General features: G+C 42.7%; 1 protein-coding gene across 1 annotated transcript in view; it reads left to right on the forward strand.

The window, feature by feature from the left end:
- Window positions 1-20,418, forward strand: part of CACNA1B (calcium voltage-gated channel subunit alpha1 B) — a 490,111-nt gene that overhangs the window by 345,534 nt on the left and 124,159 nt on the right. The window contains exon 19 of the mRNA XM_024206825.3: window positions 4,887-4,993. Coding sequence (XP_024062593.2) covers window positions 4,887-4,993 — 107 coding nt within the window. The remainder of the gene's footprint in view (window positions 1-4,886; window positions 4,994-20,418) is intronic.

The raw sequence follows: 20,418 nt of genomic DNA on the forward strand, positions 1-20,418 counted from the left end.
TTTCAGAAGCTGACTCTGATGGTTAGAAAACTGCCTTTGTTAGAGTTTATAGAGTGCAATTAAATATTGACAGAATCAAAAAGTATTGCCAAATCACCAAGCTTTTTTCGAAACTCTCTTTTACTTCATGGATCCAAAAATCACTAGGGTTTTCAAAAGGGAAGGAAAAAGATAAAAGTAATTCAATTACGCGGCCTACCTAGAGAATGAGAGATTTATTGCTAAGTAAATATGATCATGTAAAATCCAAAATGGCCTGGAGCTATAATTAAATTACTCGGGAGTCAGTTGACCCCAGAGACTTCCTTTGACAATTACATTTTAAAACTCATCAAGATCAGTGTTGCATACAATGTCCAAATACCGTAAGTAACCTGAAAATGACTGTTTGGGGAGGACAAAAAACCCCTCCCCACTTCCATTTAGGTCTGCCTCTGTTCAGCCAGCACCACCTGTATTAGATATGAAATAGGACATGGTTTATCACATGACTTGAACTTAGTCTGTAGCATTAACCAGTGGATTGTCACTGATCGTGGAAACCAGCAGAGTCATGGATGCTGCATGTCAGTGCAGTTTAGTAAGCGGAAACCTGATTAGAAAACTGACCAGTACTGTAAAGCAACTCCCTCAGAATACAAACTCCTCAAGTATTCCCTCTTCTGCTTTGAATAAGAGTGTGTGCTGCCCATGGGCGGCAGGTATCAAAGGCAGGGGCAGGCTCAGCCTACCCAATCTGCCTGCGTGGCCCAGCCCACCCTCTCTCCAGGGCCCCTCCAGCTTCCCGCCTCGGGCCCGCAGCTCTTCTTTCCCATGTGGCCGAGTCCTGGGCCCGTGGCGCCAGAACCATGGGGGGAGGGAGGGGACCATAGCTCTCCCACTTCCCCTCCTCTTCCACCTCAGCCCCACCATCCCACCCCCTGGCCAGGCCAGTGTGGAGCTCTGCTGGGGAGCCCGGGCAGCTGTAGGGAGCTGCGGCAGTCGGCAGACCTTCCACCTGCCCGGGGTGTGGGGGGGGGGGCTGAGAGCAGCCTCCAGCCTGTGTCCCCACCCCGCAGCCGCCCAGGGCAGGAGGAGGGTCTGCGACTCTATCCCGGCTCCCCACAGCTGCCCACGTGGCTCTCCCCGACCTGGCTCTGGCCGGAAGGGGGGCCTCGTAGCCGCAGCCCGGCTACGGCAAGAGCCGCATGGGCAACTGTGAGGATCCACGGAGTCACGGACCCTCCACTTGCCCCGGGCGGGCAGGGACACAGGCCAGGGACTGCTCGGGTCCCCCGTGGCTCCCCACAGCTGCCCGCCCAACTCTTATCATGGCCGGGCCGCGGCTCCGAGGCCCCCCGCAACCCCGGCCAGAGCTGGGTCGGGGAGAGCCACGTGGGCAGCTGTGGGGAGCCGGGATACAGTCACAGACCCTCCTCCTGCCCTGGGCGGCTGGGGGGTGGGGACACGGGCAAGGGGCTGCCTTCGCCTCCACTTCGGGCAGTTATTTTTAGTGAAAGTCACGGATAGGTCACGCGCAATAAACAAAACTTCACAGAAGCCCCAAGACCTGTCCCTGATTTTCACTAAAAATAACTGTGACAGAATGGGGAAGGAGAGGGTCCAGCCCCTACCGCTGCTGCGGCTCCAGGGTCTCCCAGGCATCCACAGCAGCTCAGAGATCGAGGGTCTCTCCACCGCCCATGGTGGCCGAGAACTACAGGGGCTGGCGGCGGGGAGCTGTGATGGGGCCTGCTGCCTACAACTGCTCTGGGGCCCCTGCTGGCTGATAGCTCCAGCCCTACTGGCCCCAGAGCTGAAGTGGAAAATGTCACTGAGGGCTCTGGTACTCACGGATTCCGAAAGCTGGGAATGGGTGACCGGGGATGGATCACTTGATGATTACCTGTTCTGTTCATTCCCTCTGATGCATCTGGCATTGACCACTTTTGGTCTGACCCAGTATGGCTGTTTCTTATGTTCTTATGACCTCCGTGACATAATCTTAGCCTTATTGATGATAATTCTGAGCATTCATATCAAAGTTTTCATCCATTGATCAGATGCATGTTCCAGTGTAGGGCTCATGGACTAGATATCAGCTTCAGGGAAGGAATGATGATCAAGTGGTTAGAGTACAGGCCTAGGAGACAGGAATGCTGGGTTCTGTTCAGACCCACTAAAGTGTCCCCAAGCAAATCATTTATAACTTTCCTATCTGCTTTCCCTTCTGTAAAATGAGGATACTGATAGAGATGTATGACCCAGGGCGGCGGCTGTTGCTGTTGGTAGTAGTAGTAATATTGGATTTGTATTGCGGTAGCAACTATGAGCCAACACAGTCTCTCTCTCTCTGCCTCAAAGAGAGCTTACAATTTAAGTGTAAGACAGACATTTAATTAATACGTGTATAGTGCTTTGAGAACCCTGGATAGAAGGTGCTACAGAACTATTATCATCTTTATTTTATTCTGAAACACTTGTCTGCTAAACACTGTAGTTGTTCTAAGTTATGTATTGCTAAATTTGTAAATACAATACAAGCAGTTTTCTTGAGCTACAGAGTCTATCAAAATGTTGTGCTGCAGTTAAGAGTGGCTTAGAAGCAGGAAATGTAATCGTCTACTTTCTAAGGTTTATGTTCAGTGAATGAGATATTAAAAAAAAAAGGCAATGACAACATTTAAACCTTTGTGATCGTATTAAAGCTGGCTAGAACTTGGGAGAAGAGACAATCAGAGAACCCCAGCCCATAAAAACAAAACAGTCAAACCTTCGTCAAATTACAGCACTTTCAGATTTTATACCCCAACGGATTCATATTCTGCAAAATAAAAATATACATTTGACTTACAGTAAGAGTCTCAAGTGATTGATAAATGTACTGGAAGTTGGCAGCTGAGAAACATTGACTTGGTATAATTGTTTAATGGAGCGTTTTCCTCTTGGTCTGGCTTGGATTCCTTCTTTAACTGCAATGAGGATTTGCTCATTATAGATGCACTAATATCTGGAGAGAAAAAAGCAAGCTTGAAAGCCTAATGGCAGAGGGTTTTTTCCCACATCTATAATTCACTGTCATTCTTTCCCCTTGAAAAGAGGAAGGAAAAGGAAACCAATTTCAAAGTGAGTTAAATCTGATCAAATACTATTAAATTCAGACCAGTTACTTGTTCTTGCCTATACTATTCCAGGGTGGAGAAATCCATGTGTAGGCTATGCACTCGTTAATATCTCACAAAGCTAATCCTCAACTGCAGGAGGCGGTCAAATAGCATCCTACAGAGTGCTACCGTGTGGTCTATAACTGCCCTCATCTTTGAAGAGTGATTAGACTCAGAGTAGTGATGTTAAAAGTGGCATTGTAGGGTTCCATGATTATCTTTCCATAATTTCCCTGACAAATTGGACTAGTTTGAAGGTTAGAAAGGCCGGCCCTGGGATCTGAGCCCAGCCGGGGTCTGTTTCCATGGCTCACCGTCAGAAATAAAGATTCAGCAGTCAGAACGAAACAATGGTGTTGATGGTGCACTCACTAGAACACAGGAGATCATGCTTCTGCAACTGTATGGGTCCTGCAATGCTAACAGGAGTGGCAAACACAGAAAGTGGTTATGGGTTTTTTTGGAAGAGTCAACTGATGTGTTTCTCAAGGCACACATGGAGCAGACCTGCTATAGAGGTCTGCTTGGGCCTAGTTTTAAAGCCTGACCTGACCCGGCCAGAGTCTGAGTGGGTCAAGTTGTTTTCAGACCTGACCCAAACCCAACACTTCCCCCTGAACCTGTGTCAGCACTGCTGCCACCTCATCCTTGGGGCTTGACCTGGTGGGGGCTTCCCACTCCTCACGCCCCATGACTGCCTTCCGTCTGCCTCCTGCTGCCTGCTGTCCAGGGGGTTGGCGCAGCGACTGGGAGACCTTGAGCCACAGCACCTCACACTCGGCAGCACACAGAGCGCAGCAAGGCGGTGGTGGCTGGAAAGAGTGGGGCATGCAGCCGCCCCTTCACAAACCCCTGGGCAGGAGGAGGTGATCGGAGACTACCGGACCCAAGCCCGAACAGGGTCATTTAACCCAACCCTGGTATTTGGGTCCCGTTGAGTTCAGGTCAGGTTGCAAACTTCTAATGTGCTGAGTAAGAAGGAGCTATCTTTACATGAGCATCTTTCTGGCCATAACCGTCATTTAATATGGCTTCCAATTTCAGGTCCGCTAGGGTAAATCTGAAGTAACTCCATTGAAATCAATGGAGTTACACCCGTGTAAAATTGGTGTGAATAAGTTCAGATTCAGGTCCTCTGGTACATTATTTGTTTTAAGAAAAAATACTTTCAGTCTAATCAATGGGACGTGGCCTTATTTTACACCCAAAATGTCATGCTCTTTTATATTCTCTTTCCACGTTGTGGCACATGTTGCCTGATTATGATGAGAAGAGGTATAAGAAGATGCCCTCAGAGACTAGAGATTCCACCCAGCATGCAGTTCTCCCTCTTGGTCTGAGTAGAAGGAACCTAAGCAGATGGAACCACACAGAACCTTGCATTATAGGATTTCCAGTATTGACAGACTTTGCCACTGTATAAAGATGAGGGCAGCTGCCGTCAGCTCCATTTTATGCAGAGTAGTTGCAGCCTTCAGGCTCATAACTTGCTAATATGGCACCAGACAGGTAAAGCCCATGGGCCCTGCTCAGGAAAATATGCTGTAACAAATCATGCAGTTGTGTCCTTTAACAAAACCTGAACGCAGTGTTTCAGAGTGTTTAATTGTTACTTAGTTAAAAAGTGGCTGTGACAGTTGTGTATCACTTGTGGCCATTTATGAGTTCAGTTGATTTTCATCCTAGGTCTTTAACTAAATGATGAATGATGTAAACCTGGATTTGTCTTGATTTTGGAAACAGGATGAAGAGGAGATGGAAGAAGCTACCAATCAAAAGCTTGCACTCCAGAAGGCCAAGGAGGTAGCAGAAGTCAGTCCTATGTCTGCAGCTAATATTTCCATAGCAGCGTAAGCGTAATTTTTATTATTTGGGAACTTTGTTTCTATTCTTCAGACTGAGTATGTATCTGTTCCATTGTAGCAACTCATAGGGCACATGAATTCTGATGTACAATATGAAGGACTAACAAGGAGTGTAGGTTGATTTGAATACTTCAGTGTCGATCACTTAGTTTTGTGTTTTATTTGGTACCTTTGCATTTAGTTTGTTTTTCTTTGAAATATCATTGTCTCTGCATCACTGGAAAAGAAATGCATTTTAGAGCATTTTTAAGTTGTCCTAGGAAAGACTTCACCAGGTGAACTGTTATCATTTCACTTCAGACTTTCGTTCGAAGATGCGTGTGTATGACATATAAAATATAGTTTAAATACAATAATCTGTGCTTTGATAACTGAATTGTGAAGACCACCTCCTGAATTTCAGACACAATAGTGGCTTTGCATGCCCTTTGCTCTCAAAAAAAGCCATTTGAGTGTGCAAAATGGGACACTGCACATGTGAACAGGCACTCCTATGCACCTGGTTCACATTCACAAGTATCATCTCGCACATGCAAATGTAGGCTTTGTGCATGGAAGTGGGCGTGCTTGTGCGATCTCACTTTGGAAGAATGCTTAGAAAATATTACTCTTTGGGCCAGCTTTTCAAATATATGAATCTAAACTTCTCCTGCAGAACATGAATAGGCAGGTGGAAATAGGTAATTTTCAGACATGTGCTGAGGTCTTTGAGGTCATTGGGAGTTTTGCCTGCATAGGGTAAGGACTTAATTTGGTACACACAATTGCTTGTTTGCACATATAACACACATTTTGCGTGTGCTTCTTAGGGAGCCTGTGTTTGAAAATGAACACATTTTGAAATGTACTGATTGACACACACAATTATTCAATTTATGCAATTCCATGGGGATGTTTGAGTGTCTTTGTGTCAAAAATACTGCCCTGCTGTTTGCTGGGAGCTGCAAGTATTTCCCGACAGCCTCCAGTCCTCAGAAAGGGGCAGCTGGAAATGACTCCAAGGAGCAGGGAAGCCTAAACTTATTTAGAATAATTTCCTGTCCAGGTGTGTTCCAAAATATCCGTTGTCCAGAGAGAACCCTATTTAAGTGAACAATTTTCTAATATATTTTCCCCAATGTAAATCCATCTCATGAGGCCTTCATTAGTGTGTATTTAATCTAGAATCATGTTATTTCAGAAACAAGGGTGTAAATGAAACTTGTTCACTACATTTGAAAAAAAGAAAAGAATATTCTTAATCTGTTTAGCATTTTTTGCAATTCATATTTGTAGAATGCATATATGGTTAGAATTATAGATCATTCTCCTGTTATAATGATTTGCCAGCCTCAAAAAGAAATCACATGAGAAAAGTTACTCTTATTCTTTGATTTACTTCCGTGTACTGTAATTTTAAAATGTAAGATGGCATTGTTTATTCTATTATTGTTATAAAATGATTGTATATGTGAAGATTACTGAGAACCCCAAACTCCCATTGACTTTAATGGGCCCAGGATTTCACCCCAGATTCTTAGTTACCAACAGTAGTTTTAGTTCCTGATTTTTCATCAAGCTTTAAGCTGGTTTTTGATATCACATGATCAGTTTTGTGACTACAGTTACATGTAAGTGCAAAATTGCAAGTTACTATTTGTTGTGCCTACAGTTATATCTGCTCAGACACCTATGTGCCTGATGTGTAGGTACATTCAGGCGGTTAGGCTTATAAAATGAATGCAGTTGCTGGTGCAATTAGTTGTTTCCACATTTAACAGCAGTAGCAAAATTGTGCTTGCAATACTAGAGGCCACATTTGGAAATGTAGAATTTATTTTTTCAACAGTGTGTCTCTAGACAAGCTGTATCCGCTGTATAGAAGCATGAGATACTTACAAGGCTACTGTGATTTACTTGCATGTGTGAGTGAGTGATATTAGGTTGGGAGAAAGACTGAAGAATAAATAGATGGGTGATGGAATGAATAAACATAGACAGAAGGACAGATTAGTGGTTAGAAGGTAAGTACATGTGTGGATGGATTGTTGGTTGGTGACAGACAGGTGGTTTAATAGATGGATGTAACAGAGATCTGAGTGATGTATAAATCTATCCACACTGAATTTTTTTCTTTGAAATTTGTGTTTATAATTTTAATAGGTCTTTATTTTTAAAAAAGGCTTTATTTGATTTTGTTCTCTTAGTTTTAAACTTACTTTTCAAAAAGCATATTTTAAAATGAATTTCTATCATAATGGATGACCTGAGTATAAACCAATATTATGAAAATGTGTTTCAAAAGTCCCTCTGCCTGTGTCAACTAAAATAACTCTCTTTCTTCCAGTGTTCTGTAGAGAGAGTGTTGTGGTTCAAGTGTTTTCTTAGTAATGTTGTTCACGTTAGCAGAATGGTTCTCAATGAACATTGTAGTGTGACTCTTAATATGGTTTGTCATTAATTTGGTGGACCTGTCCTTTGGGTTCCTAGAACCTACAGAGGTGGCAAAACCATCCTGGTGTTCAGTCTGGTAAAAAGTCATTTCTATTTTCCCTCTCTTGTGTTTGAACAGTAAGATACTGTGTTTGCTCCTTTGCCTCTATTTCTTGTCAGTTTTGTAACATTTGTGCTATAAGTGGGAGCGACTCCTGCGCCCCTTCGTCTAATCCTCTTCACTCCTATTTCCTCATCTGATCAAAGTCTACATTTTGGAAATTCCTTATCGTGCATTTACACTACAGTGGGTGGCAGCATCCTCATGCATTACTGCGATGTGTATGTACTGTGCATTTGTTTGTATGTGGAGGTGTACATGTGTATCCATATGCCTGTGATTGTCTGTACTTGTCCTTTTGCTCTGCTATGGAAAATAACCTCATTTAACAACAGCTAAGCTCCAGGAAGAATTCAGCTTACTGAATCAGTTATAGAACTTGCTTTCTAGGCTACAAAAGTGAGTTGCTTCTTTAGTAGGGCAACCTAATTTCAGTGTATTAAGTGATATCTTAGAATTTTGCAGATGCATAGGATTCAGTGCGAACAAGGATTATTTTTTGGTTGGTAGACGGTAAAGTCCTACTACTGAACCTTGAAACTGTTTTAATAATTTATTGATCTTTGCAGTCAAGTAAGGATATCATCTGTCTCATAACTGACTCAGAAGGTGCTATATGATAATACTGCATCTATAACTGGGAGAGGCAATGAAGTAAGTTATTGTAGCTCGTGGTTTGTTGATCTTTAAGGATGTCAGTGGTTCAACTTCTACTCCATAAAAAGGGCTAATAAGAGTGGATTGATTTGGCCATGACTTGGCTTTTTTTTACCTGGTGAACTCTATCCTGAATAGGCTTATTATTTTCTTTTTCAGGATTGAAGCTGATATGAGACATTTTTCTGTTGCGATGTTTGTTTTAAAACAAGATGTTTGTTTAATCTATGTTTTACATTTTAGTTTTAGCTCATTATTTTCATTCTGGTTTTGTGATTTTTTTTTCTGTTTAGCGTTTTCCTTGCTTTATTGTTTCTTGAGGTGAGTTTGGGTTTGTTCAGTTTACCCAGAGTTGTCCTTTGAAAACCTCTGTTTCGTATAGCATTTAAATTGCTCGGCCTCGTGAACTGAGCTACTGTAATAACAGATGGGACTTGACAACAAGCCATTGGTGCAGTTTCCTTGGTGTCGAAAATGGAGGAGAGAGGGGGAAGCCCATCTTAGGGGAATTCCCCTTTAATTGTAGAGTTCATTAGTTGATAGAACAAGTTACTGGGAGGCAGGAATCAGTGCTTTGTTTCTTGCTCTGCCACTAACTCACGATGGGAGTTGGGGCAACTCATTTAACTTTTCTGTGTCTCGGTGGGGAAAACAGGGTGGTGACTTATTAACTTTGTGGAGCGTGAGGCTCCATCGGTCAATGTGTAAAGCACTTTGAGTCCTTACGTGAGAGGCACCAGAGAAGTGCATCACATCAGGATTGAGGATTAAGGCACAAAGCCCCTATTTCGAAATGTAATTTTTTGTAGTTAAGTTTGCTGTTTCACAAACCTTCAGTCCCAAACACCACACCTTTGAGTTCCTCCTCCACCTCTTCTTTCCCAGCCAGAGAGATGCACCAATGTCATGTACAAAAGGGGCTGCATTAAACAAAAGCACACACCAGCTCTCTTCACAGTTCAGTTGACCAGACTGACAGACAAGTTATGACTCATAAAGGAATCTGAAAGCCCACGCAAGCACATCCACTTCACCACTGGTGCTCAGAAGCTACTGAGGCAGAACTTGTGCTTAAAATAAATAACCTTTGTATTTTTTATTCCTATGTTTCCAGTGGGTCTGCCTCAAACTCTTCTTGGGGAAAGTCTTAAAACAGCAGCAACAGCCAAATTACTAAATTTAGAACAACCTGCAAAATAGTTGTGCCTAAGTTGTCACACTGAGTGATTTTTTCCCCCCAAGATGGTAATGGTTTTGAGTTGTTGCTGGCTTCCAAGAGTCGAAGCATAACATGCTATACAATAGGTCTCCAGCTGGAGATTTTGATGGGAGCGGGAATTCCCAGATGTGATGGCTGTAACCCTGTATGGAGTGATAAGGAGACAGTTTCTCCTTGTAGCGGAATATACGGGCCAAATCCCTCACTAAGAGCTGTCTCTAGGACCGACCACGTAATTGACCACTTTAAATGACTCCATGTGTTTTCCAGTTAACAACCCTCTCTGTTAGGCAACTGGTTTTTGCTGGTCCCTTATGTAGTTGCTTAAGGCTTTTTACTTGTGTGCTCAGCTAAGACCTCCTGCTCACAGGTAAACCCTACCAATTGCATTGCTAGCTCTGAGCCAAGGGTGCTGCCAACTCATCATAAATTGGTAAATAAATAAAAAGATGTGATGTTAAAATACCAAAGACAGTACATGAAAGAGCAGGTACAGGAGCACACTTCCATCGTTCACAAACACTTCTTAGTGGTCATCTGTCCCTTTTGTACAGGTTTGGGGATGAAGGTCTGGTCGGGTTGTTTTATTTTCTCTTGTCTCTGGAACTCTGTGGTCTGTTCTACAGTCGTCGTTGGGCATGGCTGTTGGTAACCAATAGAACCCTGCAAGAAATGTGCCTGAATAACTAGCAAATAAAAAGTTCTGCGTACGATGACGTATAGACTAGAAGAGGCGTTCTTTTTATCTTGCCGGCTTGTCATTTCTTCCCTCTTCCTGCTCCCTGAATGTGCTGGTGTGTGGGGTACTGTGACTCTTCCTGTTAGTTTGCTTTTTTGCCCTTTTTGTCATGTAACTGTGAATCAGCAAACAGCTGCCCAGAAAGACTCTCTCTCTCTCTCTCATGGTAAGTAGCAGCAAGCAAAGCTCAAATACCTCCTCCACTTCGCTTTGAAAAAGGAGGCTGTCTTTGCCCTGTGAGTCTACATAGTGTGATTTCAGTATGAAATTAGCTGACGGGTATTGCAGAACAGGGATTCCAGCAATGAAGACAGAGAAATGGACCTCTGAGAGTCCTTTTGCAGGACTTGCGTAGTCATGTTTAGCCAAGTACAGGGATGTTTGGCAGCATCATTGTGGGGCCTTCATCCTGCACCGGACCAAATGAGGCAATGAGGAATATGATGATAAGCACAAGTGTTTTGCCAAGGGATTTTGAGATGTGCTTTAAGCAATAAAATGTTTCAGTTTGCCTCTATGCCTCCACAGACACCTTTGCCAGTGCTGGTTCTCCTTTCCCCGAATCTCTGATGGGGTAAGCCATGACTGGTACATTCTCTGCTATCATGAGTTTTCCACCTAGTTTTCTCAGGCCATTCTACCCATACTTTAGACATTTATGCAATTGTAGGATCCTTGCTGGGAGTTTCACTTAACATCCTGCCAAATCAAGAAACAAAGGAGTACCAGCTTTGGTGACCCCATAACAATAATTTCCCTTTAAAAACGTAAAGAGTGCCAGCACCGAAGGGTCAAAAACGCTCCTGTTTGTTTCAGTGCAGTATAAAATATACTAATAATGAAGTTACGGCAAAATAACCATATGATTGTTCCCCAAGACCATTTATTCCAAGCAAAGCCAAGTAAGTGTCTTTAATGATTGCTCCCCCACACAAGCTATCCAATCCCCTATAAGGTAGTGTTATATATACATGCACTTCACCTTGGTCTACTTTTAATTTTATAATACATTGTTACTTAATATGCTGTGGGTTTGTAATGTATATATTTAAAATTCCACCAGTTCATCCTGCCTTCCCCCCTCCAACCGCATCTCCTTCCCAGGGGCAATATCCTATCATCTGGGCCTTCTGGCTTTATAGTACCAGTTGTTAGCTAAATAAACCCCACAAAAAGCCAATGGAAATAAATCGGTGTTTAAACTGAAAGTGGTAAATTCAGAAAGAGGACGGGTTATATTTTCCACTCCTGGGAGGGGTCTATAGACAATGTAATGTTGCAAAAACCGAATATATAGAATTATTTTTAAAATTAGAACTAAGTCTCCCTTTAAGTGCTGGAACAGGCAGAAACTGCCCCCCAATCTGTCAAATCCACCCCCACCCCACCCCAGTTAGGCAGTCACATGTGTTAAATGGAGGCAAATCTATCAAATAAAATGTGAACAAATGCCTCTTTATTTCCGTGTTTGAGACACAGACATGCTTCCTGTTGCCCATGCGGATGGTATATCCTCAGGGCCAGGCCCTTTTTTCCCTACCCTATTGATGCTACTATAACCTGAGTTGGAATTGGTGGCCTTGTGTCCTTCTCTTAGCTGGAAATGAATCATTGCAGTACATGCTGTAAATGCAAACTCCACCTATTTCTACAAAGACCTCTGCTCTGGGGCCCTGAAGGTAGCTTGTGCAGAGGACTCTGACTATGTGAGTACAGCATATTGCAGCAAAAAGTCTTATGATCATCTTGTGTCTTTTGGTTCACCTTTTTATATTTTCTTTTGGCTCCGGTTTGATTTTCCAGTTGTTTTCCTTTTAACTAGAAGACGATGTCTCTGTGGCTTCCACACTTTCTGAAGCTTGCCCGGGCTCCTTCCAAGATGCACGCTGCAGCCTGCATTCGATAGGACACAGCCTGTATGAGTCTCCTCCCGATGTCTTTTATAGTTTCTCTTCTCTCCTTTATTTTCTCACCTTTTTTTGTTTTTTGTTTTTTGTTTTTTGCATGTGCAGTTTTGTAAAGCAAACTCGAGGTACTGTATCTCGCAGCTCGTCAGTCTCCAGCGTAAATTCACCGTGAGTTGCTCTCTGTTACAATATTCAGTAAATGGATTTATGATCTATATCTATATATTTATAAACCTCCCTGCTTCCCACCCTCCTGATGCCTTCCCCCTTCCCTTGTTTTTTCCAAAAATCATTCACATCATTGTGGAAAACCTCCAGGCCAACATTCGCTGGAAGGACTGGAAGGTGTACAGCAGTGCCATATAATGCTTGTGATTTGAGCGTGAGCAACTCTGTAGTGTTTTGTACATTGGGTGTGAATTCCCCTGCTTCTTTCCCTTTTTTTTTCCTTTTTCCCTTTTCTTCTTTCTGCCCTTCTTTGTCCTTTCCTTACTTAGTAGTTTTCCTTTCCTTTCCCTCTTACTGTCTTCCTTGCCCTCTTCCCTTGTTTTGTGGCCTGTCTTGTTCTCACTTATATTTTTTTCCTCTGTGTTATTTATACACTGGGCTAATGGGTTTGATGTTCCACCAGTGTTTGCACTTTTTCAGGAGGAGAATGGGGCCCCACCATGAGCGTGCTCTTTACAATGAAAGCTAGAAGGGGAGAGTTTCAAAGGGAGCCAGCTTCTGGAAACAGGACTCAAATGGGACAATGTTTGAAAACTCTGCCTAAATAACCCTTGGAAATTCGTTATGATGAGCAGACACGCTCCTCCACCCCTTCCTGGGGTATGAGTTTAAAGCTCCAATGTATCCTAGAATTTCGCAAACACAGTGGTAGACCCTTTAACCGTTCCACCCACTTCCCATTAAAAATCCCACCCTCTCCGGGACTCATTGTGAATCATGAGTAGGCTTCAAAGGTGCACGTTGCAGGTTTGTAGAAAATACCTTTGATCCCTTCCACATCATGCAGTGATGTTTGTCATCAACTCATTGAGTGTCTTTGGCTTATATTACACTTTTATCATTTTGTGTTACTTTTCTACGGTGTAATGCTCTTGGGAAGACTAGATAGTGCAGTTCAGACACGAAGAGCCAGATCCTCAGGTGCGTCATCATAGTAGGGCTCAGCGCACCTGAGCAGTTGGGAAACAGAAGGCTTTCCACCACCTTTCTGCCCCTTCCTCCCACTCCCTGATTCCAAATGGCATCTCAGGTCCGGTTTTGCCCCAGGACAACTTAGAGATGTTTGGACTAGTTTCTCCAATCTCTGTTCACTTTGTGCCATGCTGGAAAATTCCCCCTCTGTAGGGGGAATCTCTGTTGGTGCAAAGTTGGTGGAGAGGACTGTGCTGCCTCCTGCACCAGTTGCGATGTCTGTCTGTTGCTTAGTACACTGGAAGTCTCTTGCAGGTCAAGGGGAGGCAGGTGGAAGGGAGATGAAAGGCGGAGGTTTGGCAGGGAAGGGGATGTGGTGAATTGAGTCCATGCCTGATTCTCTGCTGGTGTGGGACTTTACTCCAGCAGTGTAAGTTAAAACGGCACCAGAGCAGTATAAAGCAGCTTTCATGTTAATGTGAACCAGGCCCGTTATCTTTGAATTTGACCCATATTGCCCATCTCGTGGAGACCGGTGCAGACTGCACTTTTAAAAAACTGACTCTGAATGACAAGTACACAAATCACGTGAGTATCATTGACCCTAAAGCCACTTCACACCTGTTCAGTCATGTAGTGGAGCCTTCAAGCAGGTGCAGATATAGTTTATATCCACGTTAAGGCCCCTTCACACTACCAGAGCAATAAATGTGAATCAGGCCCATTGTGTGTAAGGCAGATCTAGAATTTTGAAAGTTTACCTAAGTCTGCATTTCTTTCTCTATACATATCTGCAGTGCTTTTCCCCAGCCAAATATTTGTTTGGCTAAACAATTCACTGGATCCCATAGGTAGCTATCACTCGCCAGGGCTGGCTCCAGGCACCAGCGAAGGAAGCAGGTGCTTGGGGCGGCCAATGGAAAGGGGCGGCACGTCCGGGTCTTCGGCGGCGGGTCCCTCAGTCCCTCTTGGAGCGAAGGATCCGCCGCCGAATTGCCACCGAAGAATGAAGCGGCGCGGCTAAGCTGCCGCCAAAGTGCCGCTGATCGGGGCTTTATCTTTTTCTTTTTTTTCCGCTTCGCCGCTTGTGGTGGCAAAAAAGCTGGAGCCGGCCCTGTCACTCGCTATATGTTACATGTTGGATTTCCAGTATCCAGTTTGTACCAATAAAATCCCCTCTGTACCTAAACTTGAAGGACCTGATTCTTAGTTATACTAAGGCCTACACACAGTTTTGGCACCAATATAACTATTTCGGCTAGAGGTGCTGGTTTTTCTACTTAAACAGTTAAATCAGTACAATCTCCCCCCCTTGCTCCCCGTAGTGTGGATGCAGTTATACCAGTATAAAGGTGCCTCGTAGCTAATTCTCCTCCCCGTGGAAATCCTTATACTGGTATAAGATACCTTTATATCAATATAATTGCATGTTCTCTATGGGGATTCAACCATTTTAACTATACTAGTACAAAGGGGAATAATTTTTAGACAAGGCCCAAGGCCATGCTCTAGTCATGTGAAGTACAAATAAAACTTATTTCCACCTTAACACTGCTTTGCATTGTGAGAGCAGTTGAAAGTGGCCTTAATATCCCTAAGAATTAGGCCCTGAGAATCCATGGTTACTGAATGGACACACAAAAAATTCCCACTGGAATTTAGATATTTTTTCAGTATTCGGTGTTTAATTTTCTCCCACGGGAATTTGTTCAGTTGAAAATTGTAAGTGGCAAGAAAATCAGGACAAAAATATTTGAGGTAGCTTCTTAACAAAAAGATATTAAGGCGAGTCACCTTCTGATGTCATTTTCAAACCTTCGTGTTGTAATGAACTTATGGTACAAACCCTGCAACCAATAAAAATCCATGTTTGGTTCACTTGGGAAAGAAAAAGAATTAAACATATATACAAACAATTCTTTTTACTTCTAAAAAGTGAGTCATCATTTGCATAAAATGCACGCTGAAAACTGGCAGCTAGCTGCTTTATAAAGTGTTAACACACAGCTAAGTGCACAGTTATACTTAAGGTATAAGTCAAAGGCAAAGTGCCTTCAATCACCCCAGTCACAGGTATCTAGGAAATATGATCAGTGTTTTACATAGTCTGTTATATTAAGATGGGCAAATGAGTCCCAGCCTATGTAGTTACTCACTCAGTTGGGATTCTCTTTTGATTAGAGGTATTTGTTTGTAATAGCACCCATGATGCATCAGTCTCATTCCAGACATAAAAGAGGGGGTGATCTCAAGACATGTTATAGAAAGGGCCAACATTTCAACCCTGGGTCCCTATAAGATTAGACATCTAACTCCAGATTTAGGCACTAAATAAGATGATTAGAAGTGCTGAGCACCTGCTGTTCCCATTATAGTCAGTGGCTGAAAATTTTGACTAAGGAACACTACTGCCTACTCAACATACAGCTACAACAGTGCTCATGGTAAAGGTCATCTTTGCAGTGGATTCACATAGAATATCAGGGTTGGAAGGGACTTCAGGAGATCATCTAGTCCAACCCGCTGCTCAAAGCAGGACCAATCCCCAGACAGTTTTTTTTTAACCCCAGTTCCCTAAATGGCCCCCTCAAGGATTGAACTCATAACTCTGGGCTTAGTAGGCTAATGTGCAAACCACTGAGCTCTCCCTCCCCCTAAATACATAATATGGAGGGGGGTGGGAGGAAAGGAGGACATGAGTCTAAAGTGCTATAGTAGGCACACTATGTAGGCGTCTTGGAAGTCTAGCTGGGAAATTATAACTGCTGCTTTGTCACATTTAAGCCTTAGGGCAAATTCTGCCCATGGTTGCAGTCAGTGCCCATTGACTTTAAAAGAAGTTGATGTTCTTGGAGCAATTGCTTCTCTGGTTAAAGCCATAACTGCATGATTCTGCAGCACCCATCCAGGAGGGAAATAAAAAAGCTTTAATATCTCCTGGTCCTCATTTGCCATCCAAATCACTGTTCACCCATATCACTTGCTTCTGCCTGAATTCACTGTCCATGTCTTCTGTTTTATCTCCATTCTCACAGCAAAAAGCTTCATTGCACTAAATTGTTTTGTTCTTATCAGAACCAATGAGTTCCTACCGGGATTTAAGCCAGAACCCAGTGTGGGCTGTGCAGTTGTGCATAATAATCACTGAAGTGTCTTATTGAAATTTTAATGAGTGATGTAGAGAAAACAACTCATTGAAAAGGAAATGTCATTTGACTGGATTTAGGAGGACTTCTGTGCACTGGATCGTTCAATATGTTTAAGCTAGATGTGTTGTTTGTTGAATCAGGGTTGAAAAGTGCACTTTTAACTTGCTTTTAGTAAAGAATTTTTCACCCCTGTAATTTATTACTAAGTATGCAATTACTTTATCACAGTGTGTACCAATGGTACCAAAATCACAAGGTCTAACGAGAAATCTAATCAATATGGTATGAGTGTGGTGACTTGGAGTTTTCTTGAAGTTAGAATTTGCTAAAAATAGTAGGCTTCAGTGTATACTAATAAATTAATGCATGATCATATAATTTGACACTGAGCAATAGGCTGTGGCATGCATGATGGTGCATTTTATTGACTCCAGATCCTGCAGTTCTCCTTACTCAGGCAAAATTCCTACTGATTTCAACAGAAGTTCTGCTTGAGAAAGCTTCAGGCTTTGGCCTTGAGGACTTTGACTGTTTGAAGATGTAACTCAATGGACGACACCATTCATTTTGGTGTTCGAGGCTCTAGCAAATTGCACTATAATGTGGTTTATTACTTCTTGTGAAATTGAATTGCTGGAGAGACTGGCTGGCTCGGGGAATTGATAACGAAATACTAGAGCTTTCCTTTCTAGTTTACCAGTCCATAAAAGCCCTGCTCTATAATCACCCGAAGTTGTTACCATCTTAAAGATTGCTCGATAGCCTGCATGAAAGGAGTTGAGGCTTGCTTTCTTCTTCCCAGTGGATAGGTGTCAGTAAGAGATGGACTGGATCATCCAATAGGTTGTTATTGTAATCCTCTCCCCCAGGCGGTCACTGGATTGCTGAGGTGCTGAGGATACAGTACTGAAAGTGTGCTAAGTATACAGTGACCATAGGGCAAGAGTTTAAGCCACATCAGCTGATGGACCTTACAGATTCTAGTATCTGGCAGTTCCTCTGATTGCCCCAGAGCCTTCCAACCGCTGCTGACGTCTCACCCTCCAGGCAGTAGAGTGAAGAACAGCAAATGTACTACTTAACGCATTCACCATAGTGGTCTCCGTTGACCTCTGACAACTCAGCTGATTCATTACAATATCTAGTTTCTGTGAAAAACTGCTATCAGAACTTGGCACAAAATTTGATGTTTGTTGGCAGTTTCAGCAGCGAGACCAAGAACTGAATGTGCCATGGAGAACAAATTCTCCAGGCCAGGACTAAGACATGCTGGCAGGACAGCATGAGAGAGGTCAGCATTTGTGCTTCCTGAGCTGTAACTGCTGTTTGGACAGAGGACTCCAGCCCCCAGAACTATCAGCCAAATGAGTGCCCTTCACCACCACTATTTTCATATTAATTGTTTTCTTCCAACGAGCTAAAAAGTGAAATAGCATTTTTATACGAGAATACTAAAAGTCAGGCTCCTGTATTTATTGGTCTCTGTTGATCCAGAAAGTTGACATTGTTGACAGTTTTAAAGCCATTTCATAATTCAATTATATGCTTCCAATATGAGTTTAATAGAGAATTCGAGCTGGTCACAAATCAGAGTGTTCAAAAACTGTTTTTGTCCTGAATTCGGACAAAAAGTTGCAATATCAAAACTTTTCACAGAACAGAAATTGTAATTTTCAATGGGCTAATGCTCATATAATGTTAGAAGGCATGGCTGGATGACACCTCCTGTGAGGTTCCATGGTCATAGGACTTCCTTGATGTACCATGGCAGTTCAACCTGCAGGAGACTGTGATGTATCATGAGAGATGTGGTCCAGCCAGAGAGAGGAGCCCATAGACACTCAAACTACAACTCCCAAGAGGCAGTGCAGGAGCTGAGGCGGGCAGAGATTTAGTGTTGAACTCACCAGGAACAAAAATGTTTCCGTTGGGTTTAACAAACCCAAATGGTTCAATTCAGGTCAACTCAAACCAAACTGAAATCCTTGTTAGATTTTTTCCCATAGAAAATCAGAACATTTAGGCAAAATTGAAATTTTTTCTAAAAAAAGAAATCCAATTTTGATTTTGCGGAAATTGCGTTTTTCATCAAAAAATATTTCAACAAAAAATTCCCCAACAGCTCTAATCAGAAAATACTTTTCTAGGCTATCTAAAACATATAGGACTAAATTCTGGAGTTCTTATACAACGTTTATTCCGTCTATACTCAGGTAAAATTCCTAAAGACATGAATGAGAAAATATGTATGATTTATTATTCGTTTTTATTCAAGTGGTTTATTTTAAACAGTTGTTCTGGAAGGTAATGGTCCATATCAAAAAGCAGCACTCTAAATGGCTGTGATAAAAATGCCTCAGCCAATAAGAAAGTTGCTTGTTCTTAAATGTGATCTAAAAAAAATACCAAAAAGGAATGCACTGTACTTTCTTGAATAATCTAGATTGTGATTGGTTGATATTTCATTTGTATTATTTTTAATGAGGAACTAGAGGCGTCACCGGTCAGGAAACTGATAGGTTAACATCAGTTTTATTTGACACAATGTCTGTTTTGTACAGAGAAATGTAAATGATCTGATTATAGACACTGCTTTATTGTTTGGTAGTCAGTCTCTGAATCCAAGTAGAATTGATGACGTTATGCAATTAAAATGCGCTAATCATAATATCTGACAATCTGTTTTGTCATGTCAGGCCCTGGGGGACTGAAGCTGTGTATATTGGCGATACCACTATAAAGAATGGGAAGAGCTTTGTTGGTAGGGAACTGAATAAAGGCAGTGGACATTGGGGTTTGGGGAAGAGAGGTGGATTCATGAGTCGATTTTTTTCCTCTTATGAGGAGGTCTGCAGACAGGGCCGGCTCCAGGCACCAGCTTACCAAGCAGGTGCTTGGGGTGGCCACTTCGGAGACGGGCGGCACGTCCAGCTGTTCGGCGGCAATTCGGCGGACGGTCCCTCACTCCTGCTCGGAGCGAAGGACCTCCCGCCGAATTGCCGCCGCAGATCGCGATCGCCATCGTGGCTTTTTTTGTTTTGTTTTATTTGGCTGCTTGGGGCGGCCAAAACCCTGGAGCCGGCCCTGTCGGCAGAAGGAATAATGTGGAGAGCTATTGATTTAAAGCACTAGATCAACAGTACCAACAAAAGATGTGATCACAGAGTTCATGGTTGCACCTATTATTGTAAAGAACCATTTTGCTTAGTTCACACCCGACATAGAAATATCTGCTGCTAATGCTATATTTAGTATCCGAAGGGGATTTTGTGGTAGCCCCATCACTTGAGTTATTTAAAACTGAACTAGACAAAGCACCAGAGAATGTGTTATAGGGAATAATTGTACATTAGCTAGATTTTTCCCATCTCTTCTGCGATTCTTTGTGTGCAACACACATGAACTGTATCCTCATGTGGTGGTTTAATGATACTATGTTTTGTCTTAAGGTGACTGCTATTGTGCCATAAATAAGTCTGGTGAATAAGTTCAAAAGCCTTCCTCTCCGAAGAAATACAACATCAGAGAAGCGGCACTCAAATGTGTCTGTATTTCAGTTACTGGGAGAACATGTGGAAAGCAAGAATCAGATACATTTAACTGGACAAGCAGAGTACATAATTCCCCCAACTGCTTGAGCTTTTGCTCTGAAAAGCTCTAAATACTGTTCCTGGAGGGACCAAACTATCCTATTTCTTTATTCCCATTTCCCAGCCAGGACCCAAATATGCACATGCACTTGCTCCTGATGTTCTTGACTAGTTTGGGTGTGATGATTAACGGAGGGCATGCTTCAAACTTTGCAGAGAGTGTCTATGCTTATCTTAATTTTTTTTCCATTTCGTTCCATAAAATAAATGTAATCATTACTTCCAAACCTCACTGCTAACTAATTCTCTTGCTCTTTGGCTTGTTAGTAACAAAAGCTAGTGGCTGGCAATGCATTTTTTGTGTGGGTGTCACCCTTTGCTAACTGTCAGTGTCAATGATGTGACCTCAGTATTTATAGATTCTGAAAAGTTTGGTGAGTCTGTAATTTTGCTGTCCCTGTTAAGGAAGCAAATTT

The sequence above is a fragment of the Terrapene carolina genome, unplaced genomic scaffold (assembly GCF_002925995.2).
Source record: "Terrapene carolina triunguis isolate 2854851 unplaced genomic scaffold, T_m_triunguis-2.0 Scaffold238, whole genome shotgun sequence".
NCBI lineage: Eukaryota > Metazoa > Chordata > Testudines > Emydidae > Terrapene > Terrapene triunguis.